Genomic DNA, 22,347 nt, shown 5'->3' on the forward strand with positions numbered 1-22,347 from the left:
ACATAAAAAGCATTAATTCAGACAGCGTTTTGTGCTCAAAATAAATAGCACACAGCAACGTTTAAACATGAAAACTTGCACGTTATTGTAAATACAAGAACAGCACAAATAAGCTAACCCTCATGTAACTTTCTCTTGTGTTAGGACAAACAGGTTGATCAGTAAAACACACTTGCACAAGACAAATAATTAATTGTTAAATATTAATAAATTAATAAAACGCATAGACATGCCAGAGCTTCAAAAGCCCCAGAATTTTCTAAAAGAAAACTCTGCTCCAGCACCACCATTCTGGAAGAGGTGAAGAGACGCATAAGCCAGCCCAAACAACAAAGCTGTGTTATAGGAAGAACACTGCCAGCTGCCTGGAGGCTGTGACCTGAACTGTAAGGCTCCTTGAACAAGGAGGCATGCGGGATTGGGTCAATGTTACCGGATATGTTTTTTTTATTGTACAACAGGGCTAATGTTTCTCATTTTTTCAAGAAATTCATGACGTGAGGGTGCACTAATACTTTGCTTAAAAATGATCTTACTTTGCGTGTATTGGCTATGACGTTCTGAGTTCCTTTGGGGGCTGGCTAACATTTGGTGGTTGATGGGTAGGCATCTGGCTGGGCTCGGCTGGGCAGTGGCAGTCAGTCTTAGTAGATGTAGCCAATGATGTAACTGTGCAAGTTGCAGCCTTTTCATCAGGATGCGTGTGGTTTGAATCCAGACTGAACCACTTGACCAAATTGTGTGATCCATTGCAAATAACACTGTCTTATGTGTTAGTTCACATGCCGTACTTTGCGTGTATTGGCTATGACGTTCTGAGTTCTTTTGGGGGCTGGCTAACATTTGGTGGTTGATGGGTAGGCATCTGGCTGGGCTCGGCTGGACAGTGGCAGTCAGTCTTAGTAGATGTAGCCAATGATGTAACTGTGCAAGTTGCAGCCTTTTCATCAGAATGCGTGTGGTTTGAATCCAGACTGAACCACTTGACCAAATTGTGTGATCCATTGCAAATAACACTGTCTTATGTGTTAGTTCACATGCCGTACTTTGCGTGTATTGGCTATGATGTTCTGAGTTCTTTTGGGGGCTGGCTAACATGTGGTGGTTGATGGGTAGGCATCTGGCTGGGCTCGGCTGGACAGTGGCAGTCAGTCTTAGTAGATGTAGCCAATGATGTAACTGTGCAAGTTGCAGCCTTTTCATCAGAATGCGTGTGGTTTGAATCCAGACTGAACCACTTGACCAAATTGTGTGATCCATTGCAAATAACAGTGTCTTATGTGTTAATTCACATGCCGTATTATGAGTGCCTTCTGGAAATTCAAAATGTTTGGAAGAACATTCCCTAGAGTGAGCACATTACAGTCAAGCAGCAAGCATGTGCCAGCGACACATGAACATGTCCAAGAGGAAAGTTGCCAGCACATATTGAATTGTTTTCAGAAGATAGTCCTTTCATTCTTGTGACTTCTAAACTTTCTTTAGCATTTCATATACCACTAGAGCTTTCACAGAAGTTCAAAATAGCAGAATCATTTGTTCATCTTTTCCCTTCACATGAGTGTTAACCTAAAAGCCGTGGCTGTTTTGCAGTTATGTAAGTGCTGCTAAAGACTTCCATGAGTGAGGTTTCAGTTTGTGTGAGTTTTCAATGAAACTCTTATTCTTTATGTTTGTTTTGGAGATGAAGCTCCACATGTTTTTGCAGATTTGCGGGTTTTCTTTCTACTAGATGAAGGGATGTGCTGGACTAATATATAATTGTCTTTATTGCTCATTATGCATGCTCTCTTTTTGTCAGTACATACCAGTCTTCAGCTGAAGTCACCAATCCTCCATACTAGGTTCTATTTGCTGTATATGCGCTGCTCCCATATATCAAGTTAAAGATATCAACTTCATTTTTGGCTTCCACTTTCAAATCCCTTCACATATGTAAAATATTTGGAGTTTCTAAACTTTACCTTTTTAATGTAGATGTACTATATTAATTTACTATTATTATTGAATTTTCTAAACAGTCACAGATTATCTGAGCCTGTGGACCCCACATTATGAACTGCTGAATTATAGAACTTCTAATGTACGCACAACCTAGTAGTTTCTTGATCAGCATAGTGCGTATGATTATGAAACAACATGAGTAGTATAGGTTGTATACTACTCGTCACCATGTATTTTTTGACAGGTGGCCACGCCCCTTTGACCACGCCCCTTTGGTCCGTGTGTCTATATTGGACGCGTTCCAAGTCTGATTTTAATCGGGGTTTTAATCGGTCCTTATAACGTATTGATAAGATTATAGCATTTTATTGTTTTATAGGTCGTTATTTTGTGAATCATGGCTTATAAAATGATACGGCGATGAAATAAAAAAAATAAATAAAAAAAAAAGCGTATAAAACGATAAGTTAGGATTTGTGAATCAAGGCTTATAAAATGATACGGCGATGAAATCATAAAGCGTATAAAACGATAAGTTAGGAATTGTGAATCAAGGCTTATAAAATGATACTGCGATGAAATCAAAAACGTATGAATCGACCACGCATGCAGGAGGGTTGCTAAGAAGTGGGGGTAGTGTGAAATACGAGTCTACAAACATACCGCGGGGCGTGTCTAGTATGTTCACAGAGGATATAAGCCAGCATTCCGAGGACCGTGTGTTAAGAAACCCCCGCTTTTTGCCGACAAAGAAAAGCTCGAGCTTTAAGACAACTTTGAGAATGTCTTGCTCTAGCGTGGAAGCGGGACCCCTTGGAGAAACTATAACAGCGATGCTGAAGGAAGCGGCAAATGCTGCAGACGACGCTGCAGAACTCGACGATAGTGATAAGGAAAATTGCGCGCCAACAACGCCTGCGGGTACTACGTCGGAGATGTCGTCGGCGATGCTGAATAAAAAGCCCGAGACAGACGTCGAGGCATCGGCTATGCCGAATATAAAGCCCGAGACCGGAGCCTGCGAAGAGGCGGTTGGTGGCGTTGCTAAAATGGCGAGCAATACCTCCGATGCTACAGACGGCGGTGGAAGAGCGGAACCAAGTGAAGATGACGAGGGTATTGACCTGCAAGAGCCTGAACCCGAGGACTCCAGCGACTGTACAGAGATGGATTCCGGAGAAGAATCTGTAAACGAAACAGAAAAGTGCGAAGTTGGAAAACGAAAAGTAAGTACGAACCGCAATTTTTCGGCAAATCCTCTGGGGTGTTTAAGAGTGTGATGATGAGGCGTGTAGTTGTGAGGAAGGCTGAGGTCGAAAAACCCCTTTTTTCTTTTTATCAGCAAAAGAGAGGAGGAGGAGCCCCAGGCGACAAAACCGCTAGCACGACTATGGAAGTCACACAGCCATCGCTACGTTTTTCATGTCTCTGCTGCTCAAGATAGAAAAAACTTGCCGTAACGCATAAAAACTGCAGCTGTAAGCGCTTAGACGCAATTGTACAATTTTGTCGTGGTGAAAGTTGGAGCACGGATCGATATCGCGGACTTTTGACAGCGATAGCCGCGATCATAAAATTGTGCTTAAAGGCGGGGTGGTACGACGAATGCGAAGGTTGTAAAATTGACGACCCGAGTCAGTTGCATCACGACTGTCTCACGACGGGTGATGAATATGAAGACAGTTTGATACGGAAACTATGTTACAAGCTGGACCCCTATAAGATTATGGCGACGTTGGGGGCGGTCTATGGCTTGAAAGAAATGTCAGTACCCGAAGATTGTAGTAAGATGATTGCGAATGTTTTAAAGTATATTAAGAGAGTACAGTCCCCATCAGAGCATGTGAAAAGTATGTATGAAGCGGGTGATGAAGACATACGCTTGATAATGAAACAGCATTTGAGAAGGAAGAATTACCGTAGATATTTTAAGATCAAGTATCTTTACAGGAGTTTAAAACCGAGGAACATGACATTTCTTAATGTAGAGTAAATGAAAACATGATGATCTTCGCGATTGCTACTATTATGTATGTGTGTTTTTCCGTTGCAGGAAAGTGTGTTTCGACACATGGTTGAGATCGGCGTGCGACCGAGCGTTAGATGCCTGGAAGACGCTTTTTATTTTCTGATCAGAGCAAAGATGGCGTACCCCAAACCAGTGTTTCGCCCGACCGCGCTATGTCGTAACAAGCGATGTGAAATCATCGAAGAGCTTGAAAAAGAACTGGGTCAGAAACCTAGAGGCTTTTACGACGTTGAAAAGAGCAAAATCTTCTTGGGCGCTGACGACGTGCTCGAAGATTGCATCGACAATTATATCAGGCGGACATTTTGCACCCTAGGAACTACTCTGAATAAGAAACAGTTTTTCAATTTCATGAATACAATATCTGATTTGTTTTGTCGAGCCTTCTTGAAGGGGCGTGGGGAGGATGTAAGAAGACTGGTACCGTTCATAGCTAGCAAAATCCAAATATTGATTCTACGTCACGAGTTTTTGAGAGCATTGTGTTAAATATCTATGTTTTTATCGTTATTATCGTTTATAGCGCTGTACATTCCTATATTACCAGTTTAAATCATACACTGTTTAATTCGTGTGTTATTAAATAATCTACTATTGTAAAATAAACCGGCTTCTAGTTCTGATTATTTGATAAAGAAAAATAATAAAACAAAAGTGAATTAATAGAATAGGGGGGCGGGAGTAGGGGTTGCGGTATTTTAGTTCAAGAAGCGCTACGATGCAGAAGCTTTTCAAAAGAGTTTATTACAACCCCTCGAAAGTTGGTAGTTTTGGCGGTGTAGAAGCCTTGTACAAGGAGAGCAAAATCCACAACGACGGTGTTAAAAGAACACAGGTACGCGACTGGTTATCGGGCGAAGATGCCTACACGCTACATAAGGGGTCGAGAAAGCGCTTTCAAAGACGGCGTGTGATAGTCAGCGGCTTAAATCATCAATGGCAAGCGGACCTTCTAGACGTCCGTGAACATGCCGCGGTTAATGATGGTGTAAAATTTATATTAACGGTGATAGACGTACTGTCAAAGTATGCATTCGCCGTTGGCCTGAAGGAAAAATCGGGGAGCTCGGTCACAAAAGCCTTTGATTACATTTTCAGCAGCGGGAGAATTCCTAAAAAGTTACAAACAGATAGAGGAAAAGAGTTTGAAAACAAGACGCTAAAAGCTCTGCTGAACAAGTATGGTGTAAAACATTTTGTTACAAACAACGAAGTGAAGGCGGCGATTGTAGAAAGATTCAACAGAACTCTCAAGGCACGAATTTGGCGGTATTTTACAGCGTACAACACATTTCGTTATATAGATCGTTTACAAGATTTTATTGAAAGTTACAATCATAGCTATCATAGAACCATTAAGACGTCCCCTGTAGAAGTATCCCCGCAAAATGAGTTGAAAATTTGGAGAACTGTGTACGGGTCCGTGTTCACCAACAACCCTGTTTCAAAAAACACTCTCAAAAAAGGTGATCATGTTAGGGTATCTAGATGCAAGGGGGTATTTCAAAAGGGGTATGAGCAGACTTTTACAGATGAGATCTTTGTGATAGACAAGATTTCCAAGCATTCAGGCGTTACAGTTTTTAACTTAAAAGACTATGCTGGGGAGGAGGTCGAAGGGTGTTTTTACAAAGAAGAGCTGCAAAAAATAAAACAGGATCAAGATCGTGTGTACCGTATTGAGAACGTTTTGGCAAAGAAGGGGCACGGGGCACAAAGACAGTGCCTAGTTAAATGGCGGGGATGGCCTGATAAATTTAATAGTTGGGTCTCTGAGAGTGAATTAAAGGATATACAAAGTCTACAACAGCGGATATAGGCATTTAGGTACCGCGGAAGCGCCATGGAGGTCGGACCTTTTTATCTGACGCTCCCGAGTAACGCGTCTTTGGACACTTTCCCTAATAACAAAATTTCAAATTTTACGGTGAAACTAGCAAAACCTATTCATCTACAAGGAGATTGGGAGGTGGCCCTAACAGAAATTCAGTACCCGCACACGTGGGACACTTTTGAAACAGAGGATGTTAGATTTACGGTGGTACGCAAGAAGGAAAGCGCCCACGAACTTTCTTTCCCGCCGGGGCACTATGACAACATACGAGACATTGTAGAAGTAATGAATAAATCCATTGGTAACATATCGGAACTTGTTGACCTTAGATTAACGTATGAACCACGACTTCGAAAAGTGCAGTTGAGGAATGCTCAAGACTATGGTATTTTGGTGCGTGAAAAACTGGGGAGAGTGTTGGGGCTGACGCCTAACGTTCACCACTCTTCATCAGCGGGGAAAGCCTACACGGATGTACACGGCGGATTTTATATGATGTTTGTATACTGCGACGTGATAGAGCATCAGAGAGTGGGGGATAGCTACGTGCCTCTCCTCCGGTGCGTGGAAATCACAGGCAAGAATAATAGCATGATAAACATCATTTACACCAAAAGAGATTATGTACCGATCAGCAAAAAACATTTTCACACAATAACTTTGGAACTGAAGGACGATTTGAACACTAATATAAGATTTAAAGTGGGTAAAGTCATAGCGAAGCTTCATTTCAGGCCGCGACGTGGTGAAGTGTACTAGAATAATGATTTTACCTGAAAATTACGGCGACGCGTCGCTCTATAGGGATTACTATAGAGCACAAGCCGGCTCAGGCCTCCCGGGGTTCCACGGGGCACCTATTATGTACGGGGCGGGTGTTGGCGGTATATTCAGAAGCCTTTTCAGAAAAGCAGTACCGCTTTTAAGAAGAGGGTTCCAGTTGGTAAAACCGCACGTGAAAACCGCTGCAGCAAATATTGCCCGAGACGTCGCAGGGCACGTTTCGGGGGCGGTGATGAAAAAGTTTACCAAAACGGGTCAAGAAGGCTCAGGTTTAATCTATCTCGAAAGAGGAAGGAAGAGAAAAAGGGGTGTATCACTAAGGGGGCCGCCCGCGTTCCTTCAAAGCGTTGTGAAGCGCCGGCGACCGGCTCAAAAGAGTTCGCTTAAGACCCGGAGAAGACACGGAAAAAAACGAGTCTCTAAGGGCAACATATTTTAAATCGGACCATGGCCTCCGTCCCTTGCGGTTCCCAGGAATGCACAAAGTCAGAGTTGGACCTATTCCAAGTACCACCAACGCAAACCAGCATTGAAAGTTCTCTATATGTCGAAGTACCGCCACTTTCAGCCCTGTCAGACACAGCCCCCTTAGAGTTCTTCATAGCTCGGTCGGATGACTACCTGGACCTTTCAGCTACCCTGATTTATCTGTCGTGCAAAATTACTAACGCAGACGGATCCGATTTGGACGCCGCAGCCCGAGTGGCGTTTTCTCCATACCCCATAGCCTCACTTTTTAACCAACTGGATGTGAGCCTCGGCGACCGGCTCATCAGCCAGTCAAACAACACGTATCCATACAGGGCTTATCTCGAAACGGTACTTAATTATGGGGACCCCACTTTAAAACGCCAACTTTCTGCAGGTCTCTTCTACAGAGACACCGCTGGAGAGCACGAGGACACGACTTTAAACGGTGCTAACGCGGGATTTAAGAGCAGAGCTAGCTTTACAGCCCGAAGTCGTAAAGTGGAACTGATTGGGCAATTACACTGCGATTTATTTTTCCAAGACAAATTAATGCTTAACGGTCTAGATGTGAAGATTAAACTGATTCGAAATAAAGACACTTTTTGCTTAATGAGCGGCGACGCAGAAAATTACAAAGTGCATATCTTAGCGGCGTCACTATTTGTGAAACGTGTCAAAGTGAGCCCGGTGGTGCGTTTAGCTCACGCCGAGACTCTGTTAACCAGTAATGCCAAGTACCCCATCGAAAGAGTGGAGCTCAAAGTGTTCAGCATCCCAGCCGGTGCGCTACTATCGAATACTGAGAATATTTTTTTCGGATTTTTGCCAAGAACTGTAATAGTAGCGCTGGTCGATAACGCAGCATTTAGCGGTGAATATGGCAGAAACCCCTTTAATTTCAAGCATTATAATATATCTCACAGCAGCCTCTCCGTAGACGGCCAAGCTATACCGGCAAAACCATACACGCCGTCATTTGGAACTGGGGGTGTGGCTAGAGAATATTTGGGTGTGCTGCAAGTTGCTGGGAAGTACGCATCAGACCGACCCTTCTTTGTGGATCGTGTAGAGTATTCGAAAGGCTATTCTATGCTGGCTTTCGATCTATGCCCTGACAACGACGTGGGTGGCGGCCATTTTTCGATACAAAAATCAGGCAATGTACGTCTGGAGCTCCGTTTTAGCGCCGCTCTACCGTCTACTATAAACCTTCTGATTTACGCTGTCTTTCAGAATGTTATACAGATTAACCATAGGCGAGAGGTGCTAATCGACTATATGTGATGAATACGTGGCAACTGGAACGTTTTCTCGCCAAAGACGAGACGGCAAAACATTCATTTTTAGGTGTATTCGCAGCTGACACTCTACCAATGTATCTGGGTAATCGCCAGCGACCGCTTCATTTAATAGTCAATACAGACGGTAAAGATCAAAGGGGTCGACACTGGTTAGCAATATTTCTAACAGAAAAGGACTCTGAGTTTTTTGACTCCTATGGCGTGCCACCAAACAGTTATCTGTACCCCAATACCATATGGCAATTTTTAAAAAGAAACACTTCAGGCCTAATAACATTTCATGAAAACCAGATTCAGGATGATGTATCATTTACCTGCGGGGCACATTGTTTGTTTTATTTATTTCATAGATGCCGTGGTGTAGACTTTGAAAGCATTTTAAAAATGTATTCAGCTGATTTGAAGGCAAATGATGCTCTAGTAACAAGGTTTGTGTTGAGGCAATTACGCAGATTGAAAAGAGGCCGTGTAAATAACAGACCGATGCAAAATTGTATTTCATTCACTGATAATATACATGTTTACAGTGTTTATGATAACTAGCAGACATCCACAAGGTCTATTTTACGCTCTCATTGGACTTTTAAAATCATATTTGTACCGAACATTTTTACTCTGTGATATAAAATGTATCTAAATAAATTGCATGAAAAAAGCCCTTAACTTTACGTGTCGGTCTGACTTTTTTCAGCACCTAGATGCCACGTTAATGCACCGTGGTTTATATTCATCCTGAAATGCTTAGACAGGCTATTGTCCACATATGGTGCCTGGTGTGCTGTCGAGGTTTGCAAAAAATATGAATAAAAAAAGGGGGGCCTAACTTTACGTGTCGGTCTGACTTTTTTCAGCACCTAGCTGCCACGTTAATGCACCGCTGTTTATATTCATCCTGAAATGCTTAGACAGGCTATTGTCCGCATATGGTGCCTAGTGTGCTGTCGAGGTTTGCAAAAAATATGGATAAAATAAGGGGGGCCTAACTTTACGTGGCGGTCTGACTTTTTTCAGCACCTTGCTGCCACGTTAATGCACAGCTGTTTATATTCAACCTGAAATGCTTAGTGGATTATACCGTTTAATTCTCGACACACGAAGACATACGTGGTATTGTGAGTTGTGGCGGGAAACTGTCGGGTTTTGGGTATAAAAACGTGAGGTCTGCAAGAACATTCAGGCTGGAGCTCTCAGGAAAGCTACGACGCTCCAACCAACGGCGCTGGTGACACCTTCATTCTCCCACCACATCGGGCGCTTGAAAAGCTGAAGCCCCTGAAAGATTTCACCACCTGATGACTGAGCACCGTTTCCATTTATGAACATGTCTGAGGACCAAGAATTGTTGGTAAGAAGATTGTTTTATGTTTTTTATATAATCCTCTAGCTCTTTTTGAAGTTGCGCTTCTATTAGCGTCATCTCTCAAAGGTTAAATGCTTTTTTATCAGGGATGTAAGCTTTTTTTCCGGCTCAGACTGTCACACTAAGACGAATTAGACCGAAGTCCCGGGCAATGTTCTAACATGTGGTTCTAATTAAGTCTTTCGCTCCTCTGTCAAAAGGTTTTAAGCAATAGATAAAATTAGGTGAAACTCGGGGTGTTTTGAATTAACTGTAACTGCTAGTCAGGAACCGTGAAAGATGCATAAAAAACAAAAAGTGTGTGTGTGTGTGTGTGTGTGTTTGCGTTTTTTTTTTTTTTTGTTTTGCCGGACCCCGTCTGAAATGCTCTAGCATGTGGTTCTAATTCAGTTTTTCACGTCGTCGTCAAAAGACTTTTAGTACTGTTACAGCAGCTGGCATTTTAAGCAATAGGAAATATGACATGACTCTCGGTGTGTTTAGATTTTGCACATGCTCTTACCTCAAAGACTATCTGCTCATTGATCCGTGTTTTTAAGTCAAGGACTAGTCCGCCTCCTTGCTTTACAGATCATGATTTAATAACGCCCGAGGTCTTAAATAATGTCACTATATAGCCTGGGGCCAGCGAGCCGGGGTTGAGCTGCGGCTTGAAAAGCAGCTAATTTGACAACTAAGGTCTGGGTCTATTTCTGCGGTCGTGTGTGTGTGTGTGTGTGTGTGTGTGTGTGTGTGTGTGTACTTTTGTTTGCATGAGCTTGTAAATACGTATAGCGGTGCTTTCAAGTAATTTAATTTAAACCGATATAGGAAATGTGTTACAGCTGTTTGCATTTTTGTCTTCGCAGGAAGTGGCCGAGGCGGCAGACGCACTTTTATTCGACACTGCGCTTGAAGGCCCTAATCCTATCGCAGCCAGTCAAATTTGCGGCTTCAGCGCGCATGCTGGTAAGAATTAATTCTCTTTTCTACTGGTAGTATGTTCTACCATAGACCATGCTGATGTGCGCGTGCTTGTGCGTGTGTGTGTGTGTGTGTGTGTGTGTGTGTGTGTGTGTGTGTGCTTGTGTGTGTGTGTGTGTGTGTGTGTGTGTGTGTGTGTGTGTGTGTGTGTGTGTGCTTGCGCTGCCACTCTCAGTCTAGTTGTAGCACTGATGACTATTGAGGACTCTTCCGACTGTTCATTGCTTGAATTAAAATTGTGTTTTTTGCTCTTACTTAGATAAAACTGATGATGCAATCTCCATCCAACACGTGCAGCAATCAAATACACAACAACCGGTTGTACAAAGGAGTTCAAGGTTGCCGCCTGACGATCTGAAAAGCAAAGGTCAGAAGCGTAAAGAAGCGAGGCGGCGAGGGCCACCACAAACATTGCAGGGTGGTTTTGGGGGGAGTACTGTTGGGGGGCCTGCATTGCATGAGTTTCCACCGGTGTCTGTAAATGGTGGCGGTTTGAGAAAGAGACACTCTGGCTGTAAAGAAAAGGGTGATCAAAAGCGCAATAGGAAAGCGAATGCTAATGATAACAATTCTGCTACTCTACAGACCTTCCAGGTTTCGAATTCAAACACGCCTACCCCTGGTTGCGTTCTCCCCAGCCGAAATTCAGAACAGATTCTAGGTGTCACAACGCACCCTTGCAGCGATACTCCGGTATTAGTGCACCCCCCACCTACTCCTACCCCCAAGTCTCACTCTCAACCATCAAAGAACTTGCATGCGCAACCAGCAAACGCCATTATTCCCCCCGATGAACAAGAAATAATTTCGCTGCTTGACGATGATGACTGTTGGGGGGAAAACGCGAATGTACCCGTTCAACAAAACAGATCAAAAGCAGGGCCAGCTGTACACAGCGAATGCTCCAAGAACCCACGCTCACAAGGGGGGTGTCACACAGATGTTACAATAGGAGGAGGACCCGCCATCACCAGTCCCCCAGTAAGGTTCGCACCAGGTGCTATTCACCATAATTTAAAGACTGAAATTGCCCACAGTGCTGCAGCAAACGGGGCGTCCGCAGCGGCGCTACAAGCTCCTAGACATAACCCCACACCACCCCTAAACATTACCGCAGTAACATCAGCATGCCACGATATTTTACCTTTAATAACAAACCTTAGGGGAAGCACTCTTAACACAGCATCTATCTGCGAAGCTATTATTTTTGCTTTAAGTAATCGTGATACAGTAGCTCAGATACAAGCCATTGAACGCATCAAAGCTGGCATCGTACGTATACAGCAAAATTTAGAGAAATCACTTTCAGCTGCTTTAGTAACTGCTCAAAATCAGCTCGAGACCTCTGTCTCCTCGCGCGCCATAGATGATGTCCTAAGTGTCAAAAAACCACTTAACGTTGAGATAAAGACACCACTTGACCCCCGCAGTGGGGCTGCTGCTGCTGCTGTTAAAGCTTCACTTCCCAGCGACGCGGCTGTACTTCAGGCAATTTACGCCATTTTTCCCCTAATAAATACCCTAGAAGGATTAGGCTTGAACTCTGCACCCGTCAGTTCATCCGTTTTTAATGTTCTACGTGTACAGGAAGCTTCCGGACATATCGGCGGCATAACAGATGTCAAACTAGCAGTAGAGGACGTGATCCAAAATACTCAGACTTCGCTCGCATCTATTTTAGCAGATGCCCAAGCCAACCTTGATTCCTTGAGTCTCGACTCGGGAAACTGATAATGACCCCCAAAGAGCATAGGTCGCCGAGAAGGTCTGAAACTACAGTCGCCAAACGTAAAGAGAAATGGTTAGCCGCTAAAGTAGTCAGAAATCGGTTAGCCAAAAACCTAAAAAGAGCCAAAAACCATTTGAGAAATATACGCCGTAATATTCAAAGCAACAATGGGTATTTACCACCGAGCCCCACGCAGTTAGAGCAAACACCTCAGAGAACAGCCGTCGCTTGCGATAATTCTAGCATCAGTAACAACCCTGCGCCGGTGTTTTTAGAAAGCGTGCGACAATATCAAAGAGTTATCAAAAAATTTAGAGCTATAGAATTTTATGAAGAATTTCGTTTTGTCAATCTTCATCTCATAGATTCTATTAGACTGGCCCTAGAAGCGGTTATTAACTCTATCCAACTGCTGCTGGACCAAATGGCCCCAGACATAGGCCCCAACGATTATGTACAAATTCGCCTGAGCGGCGGTGGTCTGGCTAACTCTTTTTACACTCGCAGGCTACCGCATCACGACCTAGATGCCTCAGATTTCTTAAACAAAATTGTTGACATGATGAATAGCAATGCAGAGATTCTGGGGTCACAAAGTTTAACACTTGTTGTGACTGTGATAAAAAGTAGGGGCGGCGGTGCCAGACGGGCTCTAAATTCTGTATTGTTTACTAAGATCATTCAAAAGAAACGTCGATGGTTGATTGATTTGAACAACACAGCTGGAAATTTGTGCCTGGCGGGGTGTTTGGCAGGGTTATTGGCTCACGGTCAATCTACGGATAGAACGTTGACAGAGCAGGCACAGTTAATGCACGATGCCCTAAACATCCCCCCAGATACGGATGTCTCTTTGCAAGACATAGAAGCATTTGAAAATTACTTGGGTGTGACGATTAAAGTATTATATCACGAAGGCGGCTGGCGTTATTTCACCAGCGGTACCGCCAACAAATCTAAAATTCTGTTTGTTCTTTTACATGAAAGCCATTTTTACGGTGTGAAAGATATAAAAAAATTCCTCGGCGCTAGGTATTACTGCGAATATTGCCATTCGGCCTATACCCACAAATACAATCACTCGTGCGCAGACTTCTGCAAAGCGTGCGTTACGAACGATTGCCATGACATTGCCAACGATCTCCAAAGGTGTCCGCGGTGTCGACTGTTTTGTCGTTCTTCGGAGTGTTTAGAGCGTCATCGTGCTTTAGCCGTGGCGGGGGAGGTGAGCTGTCTCAGCAAAAAGTTGTGTGATTCGTGCGGTCTCTACGGCCCCGAAAGTCATGAATGCGAAGGCCTTGAATGCGGTGTCTGTAAAGCCCGGGTGTTTTCATTTGATTCACATCTCTGCTTTATGAGCAGACTCAAACCGCCGACCAAAACAAATGATTATATATTCTACGATATGGAGTGCCGTCAGGAAAATATCATTCACGAGCCAAATTATATTTTTGCCAGACATATTAATGGTGAGCCTACTTGGGAGTTTTCAGGTCCTACATGCGTCAATGATTTTATCAACACATTCATTACACCCCGATTTCAAAACTATAGTTTTCTCGCACATTTCTCTAAAGGATATGACTGTTATTTTGTAGTGAAAGCTCTAGTGCTTGAAAAGGTGGCAATGTCACTGATCACTCAGGGAGGAAAGCTCATGTGCGTTACAACCAAAGTACTCAATATCAGGTTTATAGACTCTATAAACTTTTTGCCCATGAAACTCAGTAAACTTCCACAGGCAATGGGTTTCCAAGAGTCTAAAGGGTATTTCCTGCATTACTTTAACACTTTGCAGAACCAAAAATACGTTGGTGCTATGCCCTCAGCAGAATTTTACGGTGTAAACTATATGTCACCCTCTGAGAAAACAGAATTTGTGTCCTGGTATGAATCGAACAAAGATCGGGAGTTTGATTTCCAGAAGGAGCTGTCTCATTACTGCCAACAAGATGTGAACATTTTAAGAGAGGCGTGTATCCGCTTTAGAGAAGGCGTCATTGCCATGTCTAGCAAGCAAATCTTGGTGAACCCGGGTCAGGCCAATGAGTATGCCTATGTTGACTTCATCGACCCCTTTCAGTACATCACTTTAGCTTCAGTCTGCTTGGCGATGTTCAGATTTTGTTTTTTAAAACCTTACACATTAGCGTTGCTACCTCGTGATAATTATCACAGACAGCAAAAGAGATTCTCAACACCCGCTATTCAATGGTTGATGTATTTGGAATACAGTGAAAAAATCACCATCCGTCACGCTTTGAGGGGCGGGGAGCTTAAAATTGGGTCCTATTTTTTAGATGGTTATGCCAATATTGACGGGGTCCCTACTGCCTTTGAATTTAATGGTTGCTTTTTTCACGGCTGTCCAATTTGTTACGCCGGAAACGATTTTAACAAGATGACCGGTTGTACATATGGTCAGTTGCTTAACCGCACAACTATTAAACAGGAGTTTTTAAAAAGACGCGGCTTCAACGTCAGAAGTATTTGGGAACACGCGTGGCGTGAGCAGTTAACATGTAATCTAGATCTGCAGACTTTTATCAAGGATCGTGACTTACCCGAGCCCTTGAAACCGCGTGATTCTCTCTACGGAGGACGAACCAACGCCGTTACTCTTTATCGAAAGGCCTCTGGTGATGAAAAGATTTTTTACTATGATTTTACCAGCTTATACCCCTTTGTTAACAAGACAAAAGTCTACCCTGTGGGACATCCTAAGATCCTTTATAAAGATTTTGGAGCCCCTCAAATGTATTTCGGTCTAATCAGATGTAGAATTCGTCCGCCTAGAGGACTTTTTTTCCCGGTGCTTCCTTACAGATTCGAGGGAAAACTATTATTTACCCTGTGCCGCTCCTGCACAGAAGCCAGACAGACCTTCCGGTGTGATCACTCTGATGACGAACGTGCTCTGACCGGCACCTGGTGCACTGTAGAAGTGAATGTAGCTCTGAAAAAAGGCTATGTGATAGATCGCATTTATGAGATATGGCATTTTGAAAATGTTTCTAGTGATCTGTTTACCGACTACATCAACTTGCACCTTAGAGACAAGCAAGAAGCTTCGGGTTACCCCCAGTGGTGTAGTGATAATGCCGAGAAACAGAAGTACCGGAGGGAATATTTTCAGAAAGAGGGTATTCGATTGCGCTCTAATAAAATCCATGTGAACCCCACTAAAAGACAGATTGCTAAACTGTTTCTCAACTCTCTATGGGGAAAACTGGGGCAGAGAGAAGACCGCTCAGAAACTACTCTAGTGACAGAGCCGGATGAATTTGATCAGTACTTTTTTACTTCCTACTGCGAGGTGTCATCTTGCGAGTTCATAGATGATGATACCGCTTGTGTGTGTTGGCGGTATACCAAAGAACATTACCCGCCTTCATGCAACGCTAACATATTTATTGCCAGTTTCACCACCGCTTATGCTAGATTGGAGTTGTACAAGCTCCTGGAGTTGCTTCAAGACCGCTGTCTTTACCACGACACAGACTCTGTGATTTTTGTGAGCAAAAAGGGCGATGTTAACCCTCCGGTGGGTGACTATCTGGGGGAACTCACTAGCGAAACACCTCCCGATGAACACATCACAGAGTTTGTTTCAGCCGGCCCCAAAACCTACGGTTACCGCTTATCAGGCGGTAAAATCTGCTTGAAGGTGAAGGGGATCACCCTCAATGTTCAGAACCGCGAAAAAGTAAATTTTCAAAACTTAAAAGAGCTGGTCACTCAATATGCCAAGCACGCCGAAAGAGGTGAATGTGTTCCAGAAGATGAAAGCTTAGTAGTGCAGCACCCCTGCATTGTGAGAATTAAAAAACGTTGGGATATTGAGACACGCCCGCTTCGCAAAACGTTGAGGGTTGTATATGATAAGCGCGTTCTTAAAGAGGACTATAAAACCCTGCCCTACGGCTTTTAAGAGTTATGCAGCCTCTGTGTAAACACGGGGCTAGCGAGAAAAAGGACTTTCCGCTTTTGGTGTGTATAGTTTATTAGAGGTTGTTTAAAGTATGGATATTAGATTGCAACATCCGTTCTCATGCATCCTCGCAGGTCCTTCCAATTCTGGTAAAAGTTACTTTGTAAAAAAACTTTTGGAAAATGCGCATCAAATGCTGACCCAGCCACCCACCAACGTAGTGTGGGCCTATTCCTGTTGGCAGCGGCTCTATCAAGAACTCGCGCTAAAGCTTCCACACCTCAAATTTGTCGAGGGGCTCCCCGCCGCCTTAAATGATGACATTTTATTTCCACCCTCTAGTGTTAATATGTTAATTGTAGATGATCTAATGGCCTCTGCTTGTGACAGCGGTGAAATTGAAAAAGCTTTTACTCAGTATGTTCACCATCGTAATCTTAGCATTTTATACATTGTGCAAAACGTCTTCTGCCAAGGTAAGAGCTCACGAACCATCGCTCTGAACACCAAGTACATGGTGCTTTTCAAAAACCCCCGAGACAAGCTTCAAATAACGACTCTAGCCAGACAGATGTACCCGGGTCGCTCTAGTTTCTTTCTAGAAGCCTTTGAGGACGCCACTCAGAGCCCCTATGGGTATCTTTTTGTAGATTTAAACGCCGGCACGCCGGAGGATTACAGATTAAGGACCGGGCTTTTCCCACCGGATCTTCCTGTTGCTTATACTCTAAAAAAGTCCTACCCGGCTATAAAAAGAAGATAAATAAAAAGCAGCGCTCCAGTTTAGAGCTCCAACACACTCATGACCATGTCCAGCCGGATAGCGCGCAATCTAGCTCTTTTAAGACTGTTGGTTTCATCATCCCCACAACAAAGGAAAGCTCTTCTATGCTCCGCGTCTGACGATTTAGTAGCAGCGATATCGGAGATAGCCCTAAATACCTTGAAGGGCAATGTCCCTTTGAGTCCTCAACAGATCCGAGTGCTTAAAAAGAAAAGTAATCTTGTTAAAAAACTGAGCAATAAGAGGATCTCTATTAAAACAAAAAAAAGTCTTGTCAAGCAGTCTGGGGGCTTCATAGGATCGCTGCTAGGCATTGCTATCCCGCTTCTCTCGGGCCTGCTGCGCCGCCGGTGATGGCTCACATTGAAAAAATGTATCTCGTTCCTAAACATCAGCTAGACAGAATGCGGAGTCCCCCAAGCGCCGATACCGACATTAGAAAATCAGCCACGGATCTGTTGGACGCTGAGATGCGCGAAATTCTTCATCGTAGTGATTTACCGGTGCACGAGAAAGCTAAGCTTTATACCGCTATCCTTCAAAAGTATCTGAACTTTGTCCATCATGGTAAAATGGAAAAAGAGGGCCTGACTTTATTCATGCCTGAAAGTCAAGAGCCACCCGTTTCACCGGTCAGAGAGCCAGAATCACACGCCTTTAATCTAGTTAATGAAATCCTTGACAACGTTAACCCCCGGCACAAAAAGAAAGCAGAATTACTTCTTAATAAAATTCATCAAAATAAAGACATCGCTTTCTGGAATGATAAGGGGGAACTTCTTTATAAAGGTAATGTTATACGTGGTTCAAACCTGCATGATTTGATCAGAGGCGCCACCCAAACACACTCTTTTGCAAATAATAAAGCGCCTGTCGGTTGGGATGCCTTCATGCAGAGCCTAGCAGAACTGAACATTCCGACATCGGTGCTAGGAAATGGTGGTCATCGTATCCACTTAGAAGATTTAAAGAACAACGCCGTTGCACCATTTGTTATCCCTTCTCCCCCCGCATCACCATTTTCACTGACCCCTCGAAGAGCACCGACGCTTGCCCTCCGTGATACCGCTGACAATGCTCACGAACCCGTAACAACACACGGCCAAGCACTCCCGCCAAAAAAAAGAAAACACTTCGCGAGATTGCCATGGTTGTCTGTTTAGCACCCGTGACTTATAATAGAGACCTATGCTTTTTACTGGGTAACTAAATATTTTTTTATGTAAATACCTCATCTGTATCACAACATATAGTTTTTGTATAATTTTATGCCCGGTGGCCATACTGCGTATTACTGGTTGATGTTAATACGCTATGGTTTCTTGATTTTTATGTACATCATTTTGTTTTCAGTGTTGATACTGTGATTTATATGCCAAGGTGCATAATGTATTTGCTAACTACGGCTACCTCATTATTCAACTATAAGCTTAAATATGTGAATTCTATATTTATATATGTATTATCGCTATCCGTGATTATTATAAGTTAACAACGATAAGCTGTGATTCCTCTTTTAAAAAATTTATGTAACTTCCGCATATTTGATGTCTGCTGTTGATACTGTGATTCATATGTCTTGGTTTATAATGTATTTGAGAACTACCGCTACCTCACTATTCAACTATAAGCTTGACTATGTGTTTTCTATACTTTACAAATGTTTTATAGCTATCTGTGATTATTACCGGGTACCAAAAATATGCTGTGATTCCTTTTTTTAATGTAACTTCCGCAGATTTTATGTGTGCTGTTGATACTGTGATTTATATGCAATGGTGCATATTATATTTGATAACTACCTCTACCTCATTATTCAACTATAAGCTTGATTTTCTTTTTTTTTCTATTGTCACTAAATGCTGTCAGTATATGTAATTCCATATAATGAAACTGTAATTACATAAAATGTGATTTTCTGTTATGTAAAAAATGGTTTCAATTAAATTGTAAATATTGACCCAAAATAAAACTTCTCCGAGCTTTCATTTTACATTTAATAAAAGCAATTTGTTCTAAAACGCGTTATTATTCTTTTCAATAATGTGATGATGGGAAATGTATAAAATATCATTTTAATTCGTAGCTGCACCCCATATATCCGATTACTGAGCCCCCATAAACACGCCTAAAGCAAGACATGCCCGGGCATGCCTGGTCGATTTATACGTACTGAGTCCCCCATAAACATGCCTAAAGCAAGACATGCCCGGGCATGCCTGGTTGTTTTACACGCTTTATGATTTCATCGCCGTATCATTTTATAAGCCTTGATTCACAAATCCTAACTTATCGTTTTATACGCTTTTTGATTTCATCGCCGTATCATTTTATAAGCCATGATTCACAAAATAACGACCTATAAAACAATAAAATGCTATAATCTTATCAATACGTTATAAGGACCGATTAAAACCCCGATTAAAATCAGACTTGGAACGCGTCCAATATAGACACACGGACCAAAGGGGCGTGGTCAAAGGGGCGTGGCCACCTGTCAAAAAATACATGGTGACGAGTAGTATACAACCTATACTACTAACATGTGCAACAGTTATTAACAGTAGAAATAAAATTTGAAAAAAGCTTGGTATATATCCTTCACTAAAACAAGTTCCCAAAATGGGATAGAAAGACGTGTTTCATTGTAATGCAGTATAGACACATTGAAGCACATTTTAAAACAATGATTTTCTACCAAAAACGTTTAAAATGGATTGTACACAAAATATTAAGAAAAAATGAAAGAGAAACAAAATTGCAAGTGAAATAGCAGGCTGAGTGGATGGCTGTAGAATCATGGTGTTGCTCAGTAGGCTTAGTGGCAGCTGCTGAGATGTTTGCTTAACTTGCAAATGACAGAAGCAACTCAATATTTCATACTAGTGTATCTCATCAAGAATATCCGAAAACGCCAGCAGCATTGCATTTTGCCATGCAGTATTCGTTTTGCTGAAGTGAACAGTGTTACATATTTTATTATAAGACTGGAGGTCCATGATGCATAATATTTCACTGCTAGATTTACACAGCAGATTCAAAGAAACACTACTTTTCCCACAATCCTGTGTTCTCAATTAGGAAACATTAACATAAAAAATACAACCAACACTATAAATAACTTAGCTCCAAACACACATCCTTTTTTCTTGAGGCTTGTGAATTAGGCTACTATTGAATCCATGTGCTTTGCATTTCTATTATTACTACTCTGTGCTTCAATTGCATGATTATTGTGGAGTTTACCTGTGTTCTGTAGTGCTTGGCTTTCATTTGGGTTTGGATACTTTGAATTTCTTTAGCAGAACACTGCCTTTCTTCCCCGTTGGAGTTTATATGGTCTGGATACTTTGTATCTGTGCAGGCAGTGTAAGGTTAGAAGGTCGCGTCTGCCTCAGAGTTGCTTGTTTGTATCCATTTGTTTCAAAGACAGCTGTAACTCAACTGTTAATCTGGTTCTTTAAACAGGAGCTCAGCTTTGTTGCACCTCTTGTATTTAGGGCATGTATTCGTACATATAAAGCATTATTTTTCCTAACACAAATGTTTGTATTCTACTTCTTGTCATGTGACTAATTTGTTTGATGTATGGAATTGTTTAAGTGTTTGAGTAATTCAGCTGCTTTTTGTGTCTTTATTATAGTTGAGATTATCCTGGACAACAATTAAAAGTTGGTAAGGGTTCATCTCCTTGGTGGCTTACATTATTGACTTTTCTTCAGCATGGAAAAGGACCGCTGACTATTGGCAACTCTGATGCAACTGCTGTACTAAATTCTTTAACCCTCAAGAACATGGTTGCTGTTCTGCCACTGGCGTAACAAAACTTGAGGGTCCCCTCCCTTCAAGGTATGTGGAGGGGCCCCTCCAGACCCATTAAGGAGCTCTCTGAGCAGAGTACAGTGCTGAGGGGGCCACATGGAACTTGGGGGACATTGCACCGGGGGGGGGTCTGTGTTACGCCACTTTTTTCTGCTCAACAGGAGGATGGCTTATGGTCCAATCGGCAAGACCATTCATTGGTACACCTGGGGGTCCAGAAAAAAGAACATTTGAAATGCTGGATGGCCAAGCTATCAATAATGTATACTACAATCACTCCTACTACAATGATGATGAGGCAACTATGATTGCACAGAAGTTGAAGTCTGGAGATAAACCTATGTTTCTGATTACAAATACAGAGGGCTCTATTTTCTTTGATCCTGGGCTAACTCTCCACCTGAATTCTTCAGAATGGTTGCCTGTATGTTTAGATAAATATATTAAGAACACAATTTAGGGCTCTGTTGACAGGGCTCCAAGGATGAACATTAGGGCAGAATGTCCTAAGCCAGTAATCTCTGATAAGACAGCTATAGCACCAGTTGTAGCTCCTAAATTTGGTACTTTCCTTAGTAAGAGTGAGGATCCAAGAAAAAGAGTAAATAAGTATGGGTCTTGTGCCAGAAAAGGTATGTAATGCTTTGGATCCACTTGCCAAAATACTGTGCATGTGAAGCAAGCAAACATTTGGATGAGGTCCTGAATCCTGATGTGATGTCAGCTTTGGCACTATTGAAATTTGCTTTTTAAGTTATGCTAACACAGGATAGTTGTGTTTCCTAGGTTCATAGACATTTAGCAAAGCTCTAAATTGTCACTTTTCTATGGAGCTATGGCTTTCATCTCTTCCTGGGTTGTAGGTGGATTTTTCACTCTTAATCCCTGTATTTCCAGGGTTGCTGAGGGATCAAGGCATGGACTAACTCAGTCTAGTACGGAAGGGCAAGTTAGTGTTGGTGGAGAAGTGTGGCTCAATGATTAGAGCGGCAGACCCTGATGCAGAGGTCTAGCCTGGGACCAGGGTTCAATTTCCCGCCTTGGCGGGTCTTGGGCTCAAAAATTCCACGGACCTGATAATTCTCGCCTCGGTGCCTATTCCAATCATGGAGTCCAACTCTGGGCAATAGCTTGCTTAATCTCCACAACGGCCCCCACAATGCTAAGGATGCCTGGCCTCCACCTTGGGGCTGCCCAGGAGTGGACGCCTCACAGGGAAAGCCAGGATGGGTTCCACAGCGGTATTCGTACAAGCGCCTTGAGACCCTTGCGGGTGAGTAGTGCGCTATACAAGTATCAATTTACAATTTTGGTGTCCAGGAACATCTCAGGACATTTGCAGAAACACCAGACTTCCAAGTATAACAGTGCAGCTTTTCTGCAGTATAGGCCTGTT

The 22,347-nt window shown here is 42.8% G+C and overlaps 2 protein-coding genes across 2 annotated transcripts; both read left to right on the forward strand.

Moving 5' to 3' along the window:
• Positions 1–2,424: 2,424 nt before the first annotated feature.
• Positions 2,425–4,579, forward strand: LOC146867427 (uncharacterized). Its single transcript, XM_085605735.1, has 2 exons — positions 2,425–3,170; positions 3,998–4,579. The coding sequence occupies exons 1-2, from the start codon at positions 2,520–2,522 to the stop codon at positions 4,460–4,462; spliced, it is 1,116 nt and encodes a 371-aa protein (XP_085461861.1). The 5' UTR covers positions 2,425–2,519; the 3' UTR covers positions 4,463–4,579.
• A 2,458-nt stretch (positions 4,580–7,037) lies between these two features.
• LOC146867428 (uncharacterized) lies at positions 7,038–12,416 on the forward strand. The gene is made up of 3 exons (XM_085621584.1): positions 7,038–7,842; positions 10,533–10,670; positions 10,945–12,416. The coding sequence occupies exons 1-3, from the start codon at positions 7,038–7,040 to the stop codon at positions 12,414–12,416; spliced, it is 2,415 nt and encodes an 804-aa protein (XP_085477710.1).
• Positions 12,417–22,347: the final 9,931 nt, after the last annotated feature.

The sequence above is a fragment of the Triturus cristatus genome, chromosome 1_2, assembly GCF_964204655.1.
Source record: "Triturus cristatus chromosome 1_2, aTriCri1.1, whole genome shotgun sequence".
Lineage (NCBI taxonomy): Eukaryota > Metazoa > Chordata > Amphibia > Caudata > Salamandridae > Triturus > Triturus cristatus.

Bases quoted from the DNA above. Each gene is read 5' to 3' on its own strand.
- LOC146867428 (XM_085621584.1), top strand. From the start codon at position 7,038: ATGGCCTCCGTCCCTTGCGGTTCCCAGGAATGCACAAAGTCAGAGTTG. The intron at 7,843-10,532 runs GTGCGCTACTAT...AAACCGATATAG, and splicing joins AGTGTTCAGCATCCCAGCCG to GAAATGTGTTACAGCTGTTT. The intron at 10,671-10,944 runs GTAAGAATTAAT...GCTCTTACTTAG, and splicing joins CGGCTTCAGCGCGCATGCTG to ATAAAACTGATGATGCAATC.
- LOC146867427 (XM_085605735.1), top strand. From the start codon at position 2,520: ATGAAATCAAAAACGTATGAATCGACCACGCATGCAGGAGGGTTGCTA. The intron at 3,171-3,997 runs GTAAGTACGAAC...TTTCCGTTGCAG, and splicing joins GCGAAGTTGGAAAACGAAAA to GAAAGTGTGTTTCGACACAT.